This window comes from Triticum urartu, chromosome 2 (assembly GCF_003073215.2).
Source record: "Triticum urartu cultivar G1812 chromosome 2, Tu2.1, whole genome shotgun sequence".
Lineage (NCBI taxonomy): Eukaryota > Viridiplantae > Streptophyta > Magnoliopsida > Poales > Poaceae > Triticum > Triticum urartu.
In genome coordinates, this window is record NC_053023.1 from 50,342,455 (window position 1) to 50,360,354 (window position 17,900).

The window sequence follows — 17,900 nt, forward strand, 5'->3', positions numbered from 1 at the left end:
GTGGACGGTAGAGGTACTTGGCTCGAATCCTAGCAGCGCCTTTTTTTTTGCTCTTTTTTTTTTACTGGTGTTCTTTTTTTTTTGTTAGATGGGCCGGCCCAGCCTGACGCGGGGGTGTGCGCCCGTTTGTGCCCATGCCTGTAACGGGCGCAACGGGCGCCGTTTAGGGAATGCCCGAGAGCAAGGGCCCAAAAAACCACAGCTCTGCCGTAGCCCAAGACCGAGGCCGTCAAAAAGGTCCATTGTTTTGTGGCCCACGGTCACTCCAGGTTACCACCACCACATTCGCCGCCGGGAACCCTCCGCTCCCCGCCGTCCCCGTCCCTCTGCTGACTGCTCAGCTTACAAACCACGCTAACCTCTTCCTAAATCTTCGGGTAACTCCAAATTTCGAAAGCCCCCGTCGCTGCTGCCTCGCCGCGGCGCAAAATCAACCGCCCCCCCTCCCAACTTCCTCCCCAGAACCCTAGCCCCCGGCCGCCACCGCCGGCCATGGCGGCGCCTCGGGAGCTGGACCTCTCCGACGAGGTCGAGGGCGAGATGGACGGCACCACCGACTTCGTCTTCCGCCTCGTCGGCGACCCCATCCCCGTCCTACCCCCCGCCTCCGCCCCGCTCCCCCTCTTCGACCTCCAGTCCCCTCCCGCGCGCCCGGTCGCCGTCTCCGACCGCCACGCCGCGGTCTTCCTCGCTCACCCCAACGGTAAGCTTGCCCCGAATCGCCATCCGCCAAGCGCCCGCCTCTGCATTCCTGTCAGACCTCACCGCCTAGGGTTTCCCGCTCTCTGCTTCCAGGGTTTATCGCCGCGAGGACGAAGGCGTTGATCGAGGCCAGCAAGGAGGCCAGGGAGAAGGGCAAGGCGAGCACCCGCTGCGCGCAGGACTGCTGCGTCACCGACGTGCCCCTCCCCGGCGTCACTCTCCTAGCGCTCTCCCGCGACCAGTCCGTGCTAGCTGCCTGCACGGGCACTGAGATCCAGTTCTTCTCGGCTACTTCCTTGCTCACCGATAAGGTTGGACCATCTTTTCCAGTTCCCCACAAAATCGTGTGAACAATGCAATGTCAGTCCAGGGCAGTGTAACAGGACAATACCACAATAGAATATTAGAATGGGATTATCTGTTCTGCTGCAGTGCATTTTTCCACAGCATGTTCCGAGTTAGATATTTGTGTAAGAACAAGCTGGTAGTAATGACCAATGAGCTAATGCCATTGATGGTGTTTACCAGTTTTTTAATGCTTTGGCGATTCCTGGCAATGACCAGGTTTACTGGTTGAGTGTTTGTTGATCCTGGCGCCGGATATGGTCTGGGTTGCTGTATAATAAATCGTAGTTTTACTGTTTTCAACAGTAGCTGCCTTTTCCATGATTACCGTTGTCTAATAATTTTGCTCTACAGGATATCAAGCCGTCATCATCATGTAGCATGGGACGATCTGGCACTGTCAAAGATTTCAAATGGCTAGATAATGCCTATATTGTACTCTCGAATGGTGGATTGCTATCTCATGGGAGTTTGGGGCAAGGCCTGAAGGATATAATGGAAAATGTTGATGCTGGTTTGTCTCTTTTCCTACCCTTTTCCTGGGTTAACATTCTTCGACTTATGTAACTTCTACCATATGACCAGAAATCATGCCCTAGGATACCTGTCAGTTGGTTTGTTAGAAAAGCAAGTGATTAGCTTTTAATAATCCACTGATTTTGACATATGAGTACTTATATCATAGAGCATGTCAATTGTTTGACTGCTACATTATTGAGGATCAATACAACAAGAAATTAATGTAATAGTGCTATAATATGTACCACTCCTGTTGGGTACCCCCCCCCCCCCCCCCCCAAAAAAAAAACGGTATTATTCTTTGTAATGCTTAGCCTTTACAAAATCAACCTGATTAGTATTGGTAGAGGGCTGTATGACAATAATGCTGGTACAAAATGTAGTATGTGTCTTGGGTGCAGCGCAGCATCCATCTTCAGGCACCGGTTCACTTTTGGGGCTGATATGTGCTGTCCTTCAGAACTTGCTAAGACATTTCTTTTTGTGTTGTAATTGAAGTTACTCATCATTGTCTTGGTTGTGCTGAAGTTTGCCATCTTTCTGAAATATATGTAGTTGACTGTTCCAAGGACGGGAACCATATTGCTGTGGCAAGAAAGAATTCACTCAGGATATTATCACCAGATTTGAAGGAAACATGTTGCATGGCCCTCTTGTTTCAGTTGTGGCCTGATAGTGATTCAGAGGGCACTGACATCAAAGGTAATGAGTCTCCATTTTGGTTTTTGGTATATGTCTCAGGTATATATTGAATTGTTGGGTTGCTCCAATTTTCTTGCTGTATCTACAAGGACAAGAGTAAAATAATACTAAATCGATGAATCTAATTATTGGAGAAGTAAAGTGTGCACCACAAAGATCATGGGATGAATGTTGAAACCAAACTTCCCTATATTGTTCCCTAATATCATCTCAAAATTTCCTACGGAACTTTGCATCTTTATCAATGGTTCTTCGATATATAATTTCAAAAGATGGCTATGATACAAATTTTAGCCTGTGGTGCACTTCACAAATATTTTTTACACCATGTTGTCCATCCTGCAATGTGATCATATTTGTGAGCTGTGTGTTGCTCGCTCATTTTGCACCTAAAAAGAACCATGCTTGCTAGCATGATCTACTACAGATTAAAAATCAATTTACAAGGAAAAGAATATATCGTGAGTCAACGACCAAACAAGCTAACTCTCAGGGTAGCAACATGATCATATTTATGAAACTGCATTATGTTAGTGCCGCAATCAGCCACGAGGCCATCAGGCATAACTGCATATCCTTATAGAACTGGGGAAGGGGTGACTGTGTATACAGAAAATAACACCATTTAATACATCAAATCATGTTTAGTAGTAGATGTTACCATGATTCTTTGTTGATATTATATGTTCAAAATTTCATCAGTGGATTCCATCGGGTGGGTTCGCGATGATAGCATTGTTGTCGGTTGTGTTCGATTGAATGAAGAAAGCAATGAAGAGGGTTATCTGGTCCAAGTTATAAGAAGTGGAGGAGATACATTTTTTGAGGTGAATTGCTCTTCTAGTTCTGGCTGCTTCTCCTCTTTTAATTCACATTTTGTTGTGTGGCGTTTCTTTGGTGAATGTGTCATTTGCTAAATGTTCTTTCTGGGAACATTCTTGGGTAAAGCTACATTTTTCGAGGTGAATTGTTCTTCTAGTTCTGGCTGCTTCTCCTCTTTTGATTCGCATTTTGTTCTGTGGTGTTTCTTTGGTAAATGTGTCATTTGCTAAATGTTCTTTCTGGGAACATTCTTGGGTAAAGCTACCTCAGTTTGGCAAATATTTATTTTAAAGCATATTTATGCACACAAGACTAAGTGTGGTCGGTAGTTGTATGTATTTAAGAAATGTAAATCAAATACTTATGGTATTATCCTTCAAAACACAATTTATATGACAGAAAAGTGATCCCATTAGATTCGCATTCAAAAGTGCTAGTAATGATTGAAATTTTCTATGACAGAAACCACATATTATTGGAGTAATAATTGATCAAAGCCTTGTCTTAATGAATCAGATGTATCGCCATTATCTGAGTGATAGTCTTGATTTTCATTTTATTGTTGGTTGTCTGTGTGTGAAAAATGGTGTTTTCACTCTGCGCATGTTGGCAAATTATGCTGAAATCTAGGAATGAAAGCACCCTTTGAGCCATACTGTGCCCGCTGCCAAAGAGATCTCAGGCTTGTTGGATGTGGTAATAATATCAATATTGTCACTGACTTGTAGATTATTCTTCATGAAGACTAATCTTTTGAAGTGGCAGTTGTCACTTGTAACTCCTTGAGAGCAGAGTCCATTAGTAAACTACTTGCATGTATGTCTATCCAAAATTACTGAACTGATACTTCGTTCTGCATAAATTTATCCTGAAAAGATGTAGGAATGCCACATACTCCATCCGTCCCAGAATAAGTGTCTCAACTTTGTACTAACTTTAGTGTTAGTACAAAGTTGTACTAAGCTTGAGACACTTATTTTAGGACGGAGGGAGTATATACTAGAATTAAGATGTATTGGGCTATTGCCTATTAGGTTCTGTAATGGATATGATCACGTGCTGGTAATGGAGTATTATATTTAACTTAGGAAGGAAAACTCAGCTATATGCGGTGACCCTTTTGTATTGTGTAACAAAACATATTTACTAAGATATTCTAGTTTGTGCTCCCTTTGACTTCTGAATTTCCGTACTGACTGGCTGAAGTAATGCTATTGCTTTCTTAATGCCTTATAGAGCTCAAGCAAGCCAGTTGTTTTTAGCTATGATGTTTTCGGAGGTATCATGGATGATATTTTACCATCTGGAGTTGGACCAAATCTGCTATTGGGCTATCTGCATCGCTGGTATGCAAAACCGGACTCAACATTCTTTATTCAACAATACCTCTATAATCTATAATCTATAATCTAGCTGTTGTTTATTTCATGTACTTTGTGTGCATGGTGGTGTTGGAAAGAACCTTTTTTCCCATAAATACTGTAGGGGAAGCCTATACGCCGGGAAGAATTATTTAACAGAGTGCACCATAGTACCATACAGATAGATAGAATATTTGAAAAGGGTATTTGCAGATGGATTCTGTCTCTTGTTATTGTTGTCATGTCTGATATATTTGTGTAATTTGACAGGGATCTCCTGGTTGTTACAAATAAAAAGAGCACCGATGACCACATTTCTCTTTTGAAATGGCCGTCGAGAACTGATGAGGAAAGAACTGTGGTATTCCTCGAAATGGTGGAGGATAAATATAGTCCTAGGATTGATCTGCAAGGTATGACATAACTCAGAAAACCACAATAACATACCCTATTCATTGTTTTGAAAACAATATACTCCTTTTGGCTTTCAGAAAATGGTGATGACAATGTTATATTGGGGTTTGGTGTGGAGAATGTTTCGTTATTTCAGAAGATCACAGTACTGGTTGGACCTGAACAGAAGGAGGTTGCCCCTCAACATCTTCTGCTTTATTTGACTAGTGAAGGGAAACTAATTATTTACTATCTTGCCAGGTAGGTTTTTTGTTGAAACTTGGCAGTGCCATAGTTAGATGAAAAGACTGTTTACTTTTGTACTGCATTTCCTATATACTGACATTTTGTTTTGAATATTTTCCTTGTTTTGACACTGTTCTAATTTAGGATTTCTGACCCGTCCGATTTACCTCAAACAAGTCTGTCTACCATTGAGGATAGTAATGTGAATAAACAAATTTCTCCTGCAACTGCGTCTAATAAGGATCTGACTCCAAGTGTTACAAGCTCAATGGCCAAGAGTCTGCTCGCAGGACCTGGGGCATCTAGCGCACCAGCAGGTAAGAGATCGCTACTCAGGACTCAGGAGTTACTATCTTGCATCTCGACCTCTGCTGGGCTGTTTTCTATATTTCTTACCAGTGTTGGAAACTTAAAGAATTCTGCTATTTCTTTTATTCTTGCAGAGAAAGATCAGCATGGATCAGGAGATGCAAAGAGCAGTTTCCCAATTTCAAATAGCAAGGACATAGCTGCTGGCAGTTCATTGCTTATCTCTTCTGATAAGAAGCCATTGGATACCAAGCAAGTGAACACGGCTTCCCCATTTGCACCTCCCTCTAGCTCAGCACCAACAGGCAACATGAAACCTGGAATGCCGTTCAGCTTTTCAACAGGTAATAATGTTGGTCTAAATTCAACAGGAAGCAAGGGATCTAGTGAACCAGTTTCTTCATGGCAACCGAACACCAGCGGCAGTTTTGTAAGCAGCCAACTTGGTAAAGGTGGCTTCGATTCAGCCAAACCACTGGGAGCATTTGGGGGGTCTCAGAACGCTACAAAAAGTGGTGGTAGCCTTAGTTTTAAATCATCAGTGTTCAGCTCAGATGGATCTGTTCCAGTTAAGACTGCAGAAAGGGATGGGGCTAGTAGTTTCGGAAGCTACCCAGCGCAAACCAGCTACACTACTGAGAGGAAAGTTCTTGGTTCCTCAGCTGGCTTAAGTTCTGTGCCATCATTGTCGATTTCTCCAAATAAACCAGTTGGAGCTTCATCTGCTGGGTTTGGGGCAGGAAATCTTGAAGTACCTCCTGTCTCCCGTGGATCACCTCTGCCACAACAAACCATTGGCAAATCACCCAACAACAGGAACCATACGTCAGCGGATTCAAAAAATTTCAAGTTGGGCACAATGTTTGATACCCAACAAGATCTATCTAAGAAGATTTACAGTGTAAGATCAAGCTGTTTTAGTATAATGTTTACTATTAAGCCTTGCTGTGTCATCTTATCTGACTCATCGTGATATACATATCTATCATAAGTATCCTATTGATTGAATTTCCTAAATACGTTCACCTTGTCTAACTTTTTCAGTGCATTTCCTTTGATATGCATATCTCCATTATTGAGTTTCTTGCATATGTTTATCTCGTTCAACCTTAAATAGAACATTCTTTTGCACCAGTCCAGAGACCTGATTTTTTTTATTCTATTCTTCAATTGTTTCATGCTAGGACCATATTCCTCTCGTGACTATAGTAAACATGTTATCCTCCAATGTATTAAATAATTTAAATATTGGATTTGGATCTACTTTACAGTTTGCTACCTCACTGAGCACTTAACTGCCAGAATGCATGTGTTGCATCTTCTCTATTTTGACCAATAAGTTTTGCCCTTTCATTAAACAGATAAATGATATGACCGAGGAGTTAGATACCCTCCTGTCATACATAGAAAAAGATGGTGGTTTCAGAGATGCTTGCATGACCTTGCAGCAGCGTCCTCTTTCAGTTCTTGAGGGTGATCTGCAAAACCTCTTGGAACTATTGCAGGTCTTCAAGGTAATTTATTTATTTTCATCTGGACTTTTCTTGGGGGTCTCAGACATTATTTGCAGTACTGCCTGTTCAAAATTATTACTTAACATGTCTTATTGTGAACTCCAGAACAAAGTAGAGGAACAATGTTCAAAAGCTGAAGATCTTCGAAATAAGATGTTCCAAGGTACTTCCTGTTTATACCTGGAAATAGAACAATAAGAACACTTCACCTTAAACTAGAACAAATGCACTGTCATAATGTCGTTAGTGATTAATATATACCTGGAAGAAATAATTTAATCATCATTCAAATCTTTCGATACGCTATAGACCAGCGCCTTTGTAATCTATAGTTACCTGAGATCCCCATGCACTTGGTTTGGTGCCATGTTCTTTTTTGGCAGAGAAGTTACTGAACCGCACTTTTTTTTTGAAAAAATGTTGATATATTGTATCTCTCATCTATTGATGCTCATAACTTTGCTTACTTCACAATTCCCCTAACACATGCATCCTACGCATTTTAGAATTTTGAGCCCCCCTTCGAAATATTATTGTTTAGACATAAAAAGAGTCCACACTATACAATTTCACTATGGCTGTTAGGTCAGGGTACAAACTGGGGGTTCCGTGTGTTGCATCTGAGCAGATATCTGATGCATCTGGTGTGTCTAACAAGATAAATCTGCAGAGAGTTTACCAAAGGTTTCTCATTGAATCCACTATACCAGTATCTGAGTGCTGTGTGGCCGTCTGCTTTAACAAGCTTCTATTAAGTTGAAATATTAACACTGTTGTGCTTCTTATCAAAATCATGGCATCACTTATAAACTTTCCTAGGCAATGCACCTTAAGTTTACCAGCTGATCTATGAGGATTTTCCAAGTTATTACTGGTAGTTTTGAAGTTCTGTCAATCCCTTGACATGGAAAACATAGTGTCTGTACTCTGGAGAGATAAACAGTTAATCCACTTGCGCCCAAGCTTTTTTCTGGGCGAGGAAAAATGTCCAAATAAACATTTGACCTATGCATTGAATGACCTTATTTTCTGTTTCTCCTCAGTTTCTGCTAGGCAAGCTTATATGAAGGGAATTCTCACTCAGTCTTCAGATACTCAGTACTGGGATATATGGAACCGCCAGAATTTGAGTCCAGAATTTGAGGCAAAGAGGCAAAATATTCTCAAAGCTAATCAGGTACTACTGTCTAATTCAAGTGCTTTTGAAATATTAATGAACTAATGGCTTTTCCTTTTATTATCATATAGAATTTGACAAATCAGCTGGTAGAGCTGGAGAGGCACTTCAATAATCTGGAGATGAACAAATTTGGTGAAACTGGAAGAGTTGCTTCAAGTCGTAGAGCTGTTTATTCCAACAAGTCACGGTCTAGGTATTCACCTACTATCTCGGTAGAGTATCCCAATGCATTTTGTTGATATTAACATCAAATGGATGACAAACGTGGAACAATATTCAAACAGCTGCTATTGTGATTTTGGTCCAAAATTAAATCAATCATTTTGCTAGCATGTTCGGAGAGATCTGTAAATCCCTCTTGACATAAAAGGGATGGGTTTTTGCTTGCATGTGTGACCTGTATTAACTTGTTGAAATTGCTTCTCATTTTAACGTACCTGACAGTGTTGGTTGTGGTGTGACCTTAGTGGTAGAAATACAGTGTAATTAATTCAGAATACTGTTCTGCGAATTTGGTAAATTTGCTGTGTTATAACCATGCCTGTCTTCTGTACCACTTTTTGTAGTGAGTCATTTTCCAATTCCATCCATTTTTGTGAGCTTCTTACCTGATTTCCAGTATTTACTTGACAGTCAGACACAGTTATCCAGCGTGTACAATGCACTGAATTCGCAATTAGCAGCAGCAGAGCAACTATCTGAAAGCCTTTCAAAGCAGATATCTGCACTAAATATAAGTTCTCCTTCTAAGAAGCGAGGGGCAGTGACCAAAGAGTTGTTTGAATCAATTGGTCTAGCCCATACGGCAGATGCAGCCAAATTTTCAGGCGGTACCCCTTCCAAGTTAATTCAAAGGTTTCCATCCACGAAAGAGCACACAAAGGGCATGCTGGGACCTTCCAAGAGTGCTGAACCTGAGACTGCACGAAGGAGGAGAGAGTCACTGGATAGGGTAAACTCCCAGACCAAAATTTGCATTTGTATCTAATATGCATGTGATTTGCAAAGAAGATGTTGATCTTCAGTTCCCAGCTCCCATTAACCCCCATCCTGCAAATCATGTGATTTGCAAAGATGTTTTCTCTTGGCATATGTTTGCTCTATACCTCTTTTCTTTTGTGTTCTACGTGGTTGACTGGAAGCAGATCTAACATGAGTTCCTTTTTTTTTCTGATAGAGTTTGGCTAGTTTGGAGCCTCAGAAAACTACTGTAAAGAGAATAGCGCAGCAACAACGCCTCAAGATTAGCAGTGATCTCCCATTCAGGTCAAACAAGAAAATGTTTGATTCTCAAATGGCAGCTATCTCCCAGGAAACTTTTGGTGGTAGCCCCAGTTCATCAATAGTCGAATCATATACTAGCAGGGTTCGTTCTCCAATTGAAGGTAAGTTATTGGCCGTAGGCATTGATAGATACATGGGTATTTCAAGGAGGTCCTGATTATAGACACTGTTACAACATATGACATTCTGCTTTTCTTTTACAGTGCTGGATGAGAAAACAAAACCGTCAGGACCCCAGGGCAACTCTTTGTTCAAATGGGTAAAGGAACCAGCTGGGTCATCTCAGGGTTCAGAGCAAAAGCATCTTGACTTATCAGGGCGAATGAGAAGTGCTGATCAGTCATCAAAGTTGACACCATCTTCACCGGCATCATTCAGTTACACACAGAAGGATGCAAGGGATAGGACCAGCACACCTAATGTTGCATCTTTAGGCACAATGCATACCGTGCCTAAGTCAAATACTCTGACCTTCAAAACCAATATAGCTCCTAAAACTAACACCAATACACGGCCAGATATGTCACCTTCAGTGTCGAGCCCGATGCCTGTCAAAACTTTGTCTGGGGATTCTGGAGCTGGATTTACCTTGACTACAAAGAACAGATATGGTGACCAGGACGTACCATCTTTTGGAAGCATGAAAGGGTTTGGCATTTCTCCACAGAATACAGGTGTTAATAAACCATCTTTGTCTTCTGAACCTTCTAAGCCTGTTGTGTTGCATGGGAAGACTTTCCAAGTTAGTGGAGTCAGTGATACTATGCAGAACTCAGCCAAAGCTTCACCCCAGGTGGCATTTTCACCAACATCACAGTCATCTTCATTTCCTATAATGTCAGGTGCTTCCTCTTCAGCTGCATCGCTCTTATCAACCATGCAAGCATCAGCTGCAAAGACTTCTGATGTTTCATCTCCAACGGTTTCTTCCACACTCCCACCACAGGAGTCAGCACCAAAAACTCACCCAACAGTACCTGAGGGTACCGTGTCTTGTTCCCTGCCATCTATACCAACACCTGTTAAGGAGTCATTACCTGGCTTGAATAAAAATGCATCTACTAAACCTGAAGTGGTGGCACCAGAGGTAACTGGAACCACAGTCTCTGTAAGTGCTACTTTAACAGGCGTACCTACAAGTGAAAGCAAAACTGCATTGCTTCCGGTGACCAATAGCAGCTTACCTTCTAATCCTCCATCCATTCCTGTGCCTAAAGTTGTGCCAGGGGCAACAGAATCTGCTGTTGTCACTTCCACAAGAAAAGATGCAGGACCAAGCAATCTCTCATCAGATGAAGATGAAATGGATGAGGAGCGTCCTTCTGCAAGTGCAGATCTAAACTTGGGAGCCCTTAGTGGGTTTGGTCTTGGGTCCGCACCTTCTTCAAGTCCTAAAAAATCCAATCCTTTTGGGAGCGCATTTGGTACGTCTGAGAGTAAAAGTTCAAGCTCACCGTTTACTTTGACCACCAGCCCAGGACAGCTTTTCCGTCCAGCATCACTGAGCATTCCTTCATCTCAGCCAGCACAGCCATCTCAATCAACTAGCTCAAGTACATTTTCTAGTGCATTCTCAAGTGGGCTTGGTGGATTTGGACAGTCTGCACAGATTGGATCAGGGCAGCAGTCGGGATTTGGGCAGTCTGCACAAATTGGAGCTGGTCAGCAGGCAGGTTTTGGGCAGCCAGCACAAATTCAGTCAGGATTTGGCCAGCCGGCACAAGTTGGAGCTGCGCAACAGTCAGGATTTGGGCAGCCTGCACAAATTGGGGGTGGGCAGCAGTCAGGATTCGGGCAGCCTGCACAGCTTGGTGCTCAGCAGGCGCTTGGATCTGTTCTGGGTTCTTTTGGACAATCACGCCAGCTAGGAGGCTTTGGTGGATTTGCTAGTTCCTCTTCTGGGGCTTTTGCTTCTGCACCTTCCAGTAATTCTGGATTTGCTGGTGCTGCAGCAGGTGGAGGTTTCTCTGCAGCTGCTACTTCTGTTGGTGGAGGGTTTGCTGCTGCTGCTACCGGTGGAGGGTTTGCTTCTCTTGCCTCCAAAAGCGGTGGTGGTTTTGCTGCCGCAGCTTCATCTTCTGGTGGTTTTGGAGGTGCAGCCCAGGGTGGTGGTTTTGGAGGTGCGGCCCAGGGTGGTGGTTTTGGAGGTGCGGCCCAGGGTGGTGGTTTTGGAGGTGCAGCCCAGGGAGGTGGCTTCGGAGGTGGTGAGATCTCTAGAATTTTTGCTCTATTTTGGATGCACATACTTATATACTTTGGCCTATATCTATATGTTCATGATTTGATGTGCTGGGTACATATTTCCTTGTCAAGACATGTCTCTAAAACGCTAACTAGTTGTCCAACTGTTTATTAACTATTTGAGCCAAAGTTCTAACTAATGGTTAAAGAATGGAACTGTCACCTAACCTTATACACATCCTTCTCCATGATTTAACTACTTCCAATCCAGATAATTATATACATATTTTTTTTTGCAGTATAAAAAAAGCACCCTTGTACATCTTATACACATAATGAAACTCGCAGCAATAGTACACGGTAGCAGCAGAAAGAGGGAGACCTGACTGAAGTATGCTTTGTTAAATGCCTCATGTCTGACGTTCCATTCTATAGGAACATAAATTCCTGCTGTTAAATGGCAGTTGTAAATGTTTTAACATCCAGTAAACTATATAAACGACCTTTCCTATTAGTTTGAACCTTTGAATTGAATTTAACAGCAGTGTATGGCTTACCTTTACCTTGTTATTGGCCTTTTACAAGGCCACAATGGCCTCTATTTAGCAGTGATTTGAGCTAGCTGATTGAATGACAATTACAATTAAGTATAGTAAATGTTTGATTTTCTGTGAGTGAAGTATATTAAATCTGACATGTACTAAATATTCTTTGAAGTTAAACTGTAGAATAGTGCTTGTTTCTTCTGGAAAGAACACCAACGCATAATGCTTTTGGCAATGAAAAAAAGAGAGGTTTGGCTTTCTTGTCAGGAATAGCAATAATCAGGTTTTGATGAGGTTGCTTTATTTAGTTGGGGCTGTGTTTAGAATATACTCCCAAAACAAGTGCATTTTTTCTTTATTTTCCTTGTAAAAGTTATCTGGTCTTGGGTTTAGGAGTAGCCTAAGTATTTAAAATACTATTATCTTTCTGCACAGCTGTGATTACTAAACTGAACAAATAATCAGTTTCAGTATGTTATTAATTACTCCCTCCGTCCCAAAATAAATGTCTCAACTTAGTATAAACTTTAGTACAACTTTGTACTAAAGTTGAGACACTTATTTTTGGACGGAGGGAGTACTTAGCTATTGACCGTTTTGTTAAAAACATCGCCAATCAATTATTACTTGAGTATTGGTGTTTTCATGTGTATTTCCAAATGTAGGCTTGTTGTCCCACAAGATTATTTTTGAGATAATCGTTTTAGTTGACATAACAGAGTAACAACTTATAATCAGTTTGGCCTTCTGGGGGTTTGTGACTAAATGATGAGTTTTACTTATAGCTTGATCTTATACCAACTTTGTTGTCTGCAATTTTTTAGGACTAACATAATTTGGTTGATCTTGAAGGTGGTTTTGGAGCTTTTGGCAGTAATAACCAAGGGTCTACTGGTTTCTCATCATTTGGTGGGAGTGGCGCTGCAGGGCCTGGAAGACCCCCGGCGGATTTTTTGACGCAGATGAGAAAATAGTGCACTTTGTCTCCAGGCACCCCCAAGTACTGTCCAGAAATGTTCAAACGGCTTTTGCTGTTGTATGTAAATCAAAAACCTTTTTTGACATGCTGGATGACAACATTTGTGCGAAAGCTGATGTTGCTAAGATGGAGCTCCAATATTCGCCTGTCCCGTATTCAGTACAGCACTACAGCATTTAGTCATCGTTCTGAAAGACGAGAGTATTCGTGGCAACAACAATGTTTTAGGTGGGAACAACATATTGTTGTGGTTGGTTCATGATGCATTCATGTATGCTGATGCTGGGTCTCGCCATTGCCAGGTACCTTGTCAGCAAAAGACATCTTGAGAGAGTGCAAAAGAGAAGCACTCGACCATATTTTCCTAGAAAGAAAAATGATCAGTGTATTTCGCCCCTGTTTATTTTTGTACACCATCAAAAGAGGAAACGGCTGCCCCGTCCTTTTTTCTCTACGTGGCTCGGTTCACTGCTGACATCGGTTGCAAATTCACTATTCAACACCATATATTCCTTGTTGCTTTAACAGAACTGGCCGCTGAGGCTGCCAGGTGCTTACACAGGGATGAAAAACAAAAGCATACGATGCCAAGCACTTGTTAACAAGCAACGGCCTGAGGTATTCGCTTATCTTTGTGCAAATATAAGAAGGGGAAAAGCTACGGCTGGAAGGAGTTTATTCCATGTCTTAGCGCGCCATACTATAGTTTCCTTCTCTCTTTTGGCCCGCGAACCGATGCTGGAGGAATATATGCATGGTTTTAGTTCCTCCTTGTGATAACCCATTGGTCATATTTGTTGACAACTTAATGCGGAAGGAATCCGGCAGGTGCTTGGAACAGAACATATGCACGCACGTACGCCTCACTCAGTTACAGGGACGCCCACAGGTACAAGCATATCATGAGGACGTGAACCCGTGGCTCATATCTCAGTATAATTAGGTGATGATCTGTTCCTGGTCGCAGTGACAAGCTGCTGATTGATTCCCTCTACACCTTAGAGCAGATTTAATCGATCCACGTAGCAGCAGCAGCAGCAGGGAAGCATAATCCAACGGAACCCAAAGAGGAAGGCGCCGGCTTTTAAAAGAAGAGAGAAAATACTGCTCCGCGGCATCACCCACCCCCTTTGCTTTTTGTATGGTCAAGCTTTCCCTGCAAGCCCCACCGCATCTAGCAGCCGCAGCCGCAGCCGCAGCCAAAATCTCATGTGGTTTTCGCATGGGTGAAAATGCCAAAGCGGCATAAGCCAACCAGTTCATCATCATTAGCATTGCTACTTTGCATGCCACATGTAGAAGTACTAGAGCCAAACCAACCAACAAACAGTGAAGCTGCGGCGTCGGCTTCAAAGCTCACCTCCCCAGCGTTCCTTTGGGAGGTGCCAAACTTGCCAGAGGAGACACCGCGGGGGAAGGAACTCAATGCTTATTCCGTGATTATTCCACATTCCTTGCCTTTGTGCGGACTCCTCACTCCCGAGAAGGCATCCAAGAATGGGCGCCTCCGCTTTAGCCCTCTTTTGCATGCTGCACTCATGCCCAAATTCCCCTTCTGGATGCCCGCCCCGCAGTCAAAAGATCGATGGCCGGCCCCTCCTCAGCCCCTGCGCTCCCCCGACTGATATTCCTCCTGTTCCTCGACACACACATGCAGTGAACCTGCGCGGCGACGCAGGTGATCATTGCGGATCGATCGCATGGATGGAATACTAACCAATGCTGATTGACCACAAATGTTGCCGCGCGCCCTCTCGTTTCAGCAATCAAAGAGGCCCGGAAATGACACCGGAATCGGTTCCGGGCACTCAAGGAATCTATCCAAAGAGGCCCGCAAGTTCTCATGCAACACATACAACAGCTCGAGGAATCTAAGAGCAGGGAGAGGCCTGCAAGTTCTCACCCGGGCAGCGCGAAAGTCGCCATGAGAAGAGAATGAGGTGCTCCCTCAAAAGGAAAAGATCGCGCTTCGCTTTCGGGCTTTCGCCGGCCCTTCTCAGGCCGGCGCCACGTACGTAACTTCCGGCCAAATCAGGCGCAAATGTATCATCTATGCATGCTCAGAGAGAGGTTGTTAACTTGTTGTTGTAGCTGCAAAGGGAGAAAGATCGGCCAGGGGTGGGGGGAGGGGGTGGGTGCCCTCGGAAGGAATAAGGATCATATCTCTTTTCAGCTCCTGCGAATATAGGGTCCTCGCGCTTTGAGTGTTGAGCTTGCTCCAACGATCCGAGATTCCCTCCCTCCCTCCCCCCCCTGCCTCATCCATCCGTCCATCTACCTCTGCCCTTATAAGTCGAGACCCCGCGTTAGATCGCACGGGAGGTGGTTGGGTTCCATAGTCATAGGCCAAGGTTGTCTCACTCCCGGAAGGCCGGCCGTGGTCCGAGTCTTTCTTTGGTTACTAGAAATAGCGGCGCCGGTGGTAAAGCTGCAGCGGGGATCTTGTCTGTCGGCGGGCCGCCCAGGAATGTGCAGCATGCAGGCAGAGCATTGCCAGTACATGACGGAGCCTGAGCAGGTAAAAGAGTTGCACCTGCAAGGAAGAATTACCTTTGCTCTGACTTGTGTTCTTACGTGAGATGTTTGATTGATGGCAGATGTATCACCAGCAGCAGCAGCAGTTTCATGATCACAGGCAGCACATGTCCTCGAGGCCTAGCTTGTCCCCGGAGAAGAAGTTCTTCATGAAGGGCCAAGGAGGGGCAGGAGGAGGAGGAGATTCGGGGCTCATCCTGTCGACGGATGCGAAGCCTCGGCTTAAGTGGACTCCTGAGCTGCACGAGCGGTTCGCGGATGCGGTGAAGAAGCTAGGAGGGCCTGACAGTAAGTAAATGATCGATTTTTTTTCGTTGTTCATGGCAGAAATGCATAGGTGAACCTCCTTCTGATGGCTACATTACTGATACTATCGCAGAAGCTACGCCGAAGGCAATCATGAGGGTCATGGGAATCCCGGGATTAACTCTGTACCATCTTAAGAGCCACCTCCAGGTACATGATACAGAGTTGTTATTTAGCTATTGTTTATCTAGCATGATGCATGTGTTTGTTTGAGCAAGAAACTTAGCTGTTTAACTGTTTCCTCATAGAAATTCAGACTTAGCAAGAATCTCCAAGCACAAGCTAATGCCGTCAATGCAAAAAATGGTGAGTAAATCATATATGGGTCTGAGGCAAAGTTATTTGCTAATTATCCAATAGATGATGTATCATTAACCCTGCTTTCGATTTTTATTTCCAGTTTATGGCTTTGGCACAGCGACGGATAAAGCGTGTGAAGGGCATGGATCATCAGGTGATCACCTGAACCGAGAGACGAACACCAGCAGGTAAGAAGTAATTTGGGTTTTTGCTACATATATATGCACTCGACTTGCATCCTACTTTTTTTCATGAAATTCGGCATATTTTGGTTAGGTCTATGCACATAAACGACGCCCTCCAAATGCAAATTGAGGTCCAGAGACGACTGCACGAGCAAATAGAGGTACGATAAAATAAACAGCGCAGTCTCAATCTTCTTCTGTACCTATGGAACCTACAGTTTATCACTGTCAGTAGTGCAGTAAGAATATATTACTATCTTCATTCAACATGACTGGTTTTTGCTATCCATGTCACCTGTAACCTTGGCTCAACCAAATCCTGGAAGCAAATGGTAGTCTTGTGCTGTTATATACGCTGGTCTGAAATGCTGCCATATATTCAGGAGTGCTCATTTAATTTCGGTGTCTTGAGCTGCACATTTTTCTTTCTCGTTGCTGTTTCTGAAACTGATAAACTAGCTACTACAATGTCTGAAGTTATTTTTCTCGAATACCAAGTCTGAAGTTATGAGTGAGACAGTGCATGATGGGTTGATCTTTGAAGGTACAAAGGCACCTGCAGCTCCGGATCGAAGCCCAGGGGAAGTACCTGCACTCCGTGCTGGAGAAGGCGCAGGAGGCGCTCGGGAAGCAGCACGTCGTCGCCGGCCTCGAGGCGGCGGAGCCCACGCAGCGGCTGCCGGAGCTAGCCTCGTCGGTGAGACGAGGATTACTCCAGAACGACGGCTCGGCCGATGACAGCTGCCTGACCGCGTCCGAGGACATCCTCTCCATGGGCCTCTCCGCGTCTGCCACCCGTAGAGGCTGCGGCGCTCCGTTCGAAACCTCGGCGAGCGCGAGCCGCGAGGAGGACGAGGAATGCTACCTGTTTCTCGGCAAGCCTGAGGGGCGGCGTGAGGTCAGGAGGGACGGGTGCAACGGTGGCGCGGCGTTCGGGAAGGCGGCGGAGCTGGACCTTAGCATCGGCGTCGTCGCGGCGAGCAGCAGGCGGCGGCCGGACGGCGGCGACAGGCTTGACCTGAACGGATCAGGCTGGAACTGAGTGAGAGGAGCAAGTGAGATGCATGCAAGCCATGCATGGCGGAAGCGTTCTTGCTCTGAACATGATCATGCAGAGTTTCAGAAGCAGGCGCATCCGTGCATGGAAAGCCAGAACGGCAGGACAAGAGTGACGTGGTGGCCTCCTGTAATGTCTCACAGTCTGTATGCTGCAGCTGTGATTCGGTGAAATAGTCATTTTTTGTCACGATGGCTCTTGTGTCATGCTTGTGTTATTGTGCATACCTTTTTTTTTTCCTCTACAGCAAATGTAGGAGCTCCACCACTTTATCAAGTAGGGGAAAAAATGACCAGTTAATAAGAAAAATTAACTGAAAAACTTATACAACGAGCTCAACTCGTCTAGCTAAACTAGGCATGGAGCCTATACCCGTGTTGACAAGACGGTGAAATGGGCTACAAAACAGCGCCAATCAACCACAAAACAACATAC

At 44.1% G+C, this 17,900-nt stretch overlaps 1 protein-coding gene across 1 annotated transcript; it reads left to right on the top strand.

Annotated features, from left to right (window-relative positions):
* Positions 1–267: 267 nt before the first annotated feature.
* On the top strand, positions 268–17,664 carry LOC125535621 (nuclear pore complex protein NUP214). The gene is given in 29 exon segments (XM_048698681.1): positions 268–703; positions 796–1,013; positions 1,402–1,561; positions 2,122–2,268; positions 2,971–3,095; positions 4,327–4,436; positions 4,722–4,864; positions 4,943–5,105; positions 5,235–5,407; positions 5,534–6,300; positions 6,761–6,913; positions 7,019–7,076; positions 7,957–8,090; positions 8,162–8,286; positions 8,727–9,045; positions 9,271–9,478; positions 9,581–11,552; positions 13,367–13,415; positions 13,611–13,696; positions 13,883–13,971; positions 14,385–14,404; positions 14,406–14,441; positions 14,444–14,464; positions 15,680–15,905; positions 15,997–16,073; positions 16,172–16,229; positions 16,324–16,411; positions 16,500–16,569; positions 16,953–17,664. Coding segments are annotated over 29 exon segments (6,504 nt in total). The 5' UTR covers positions 268–492; the 3' UTR covers positions 17,451–17,664.
* Positions 17,665–17,900: the final 236 nt, after the last annotated feature.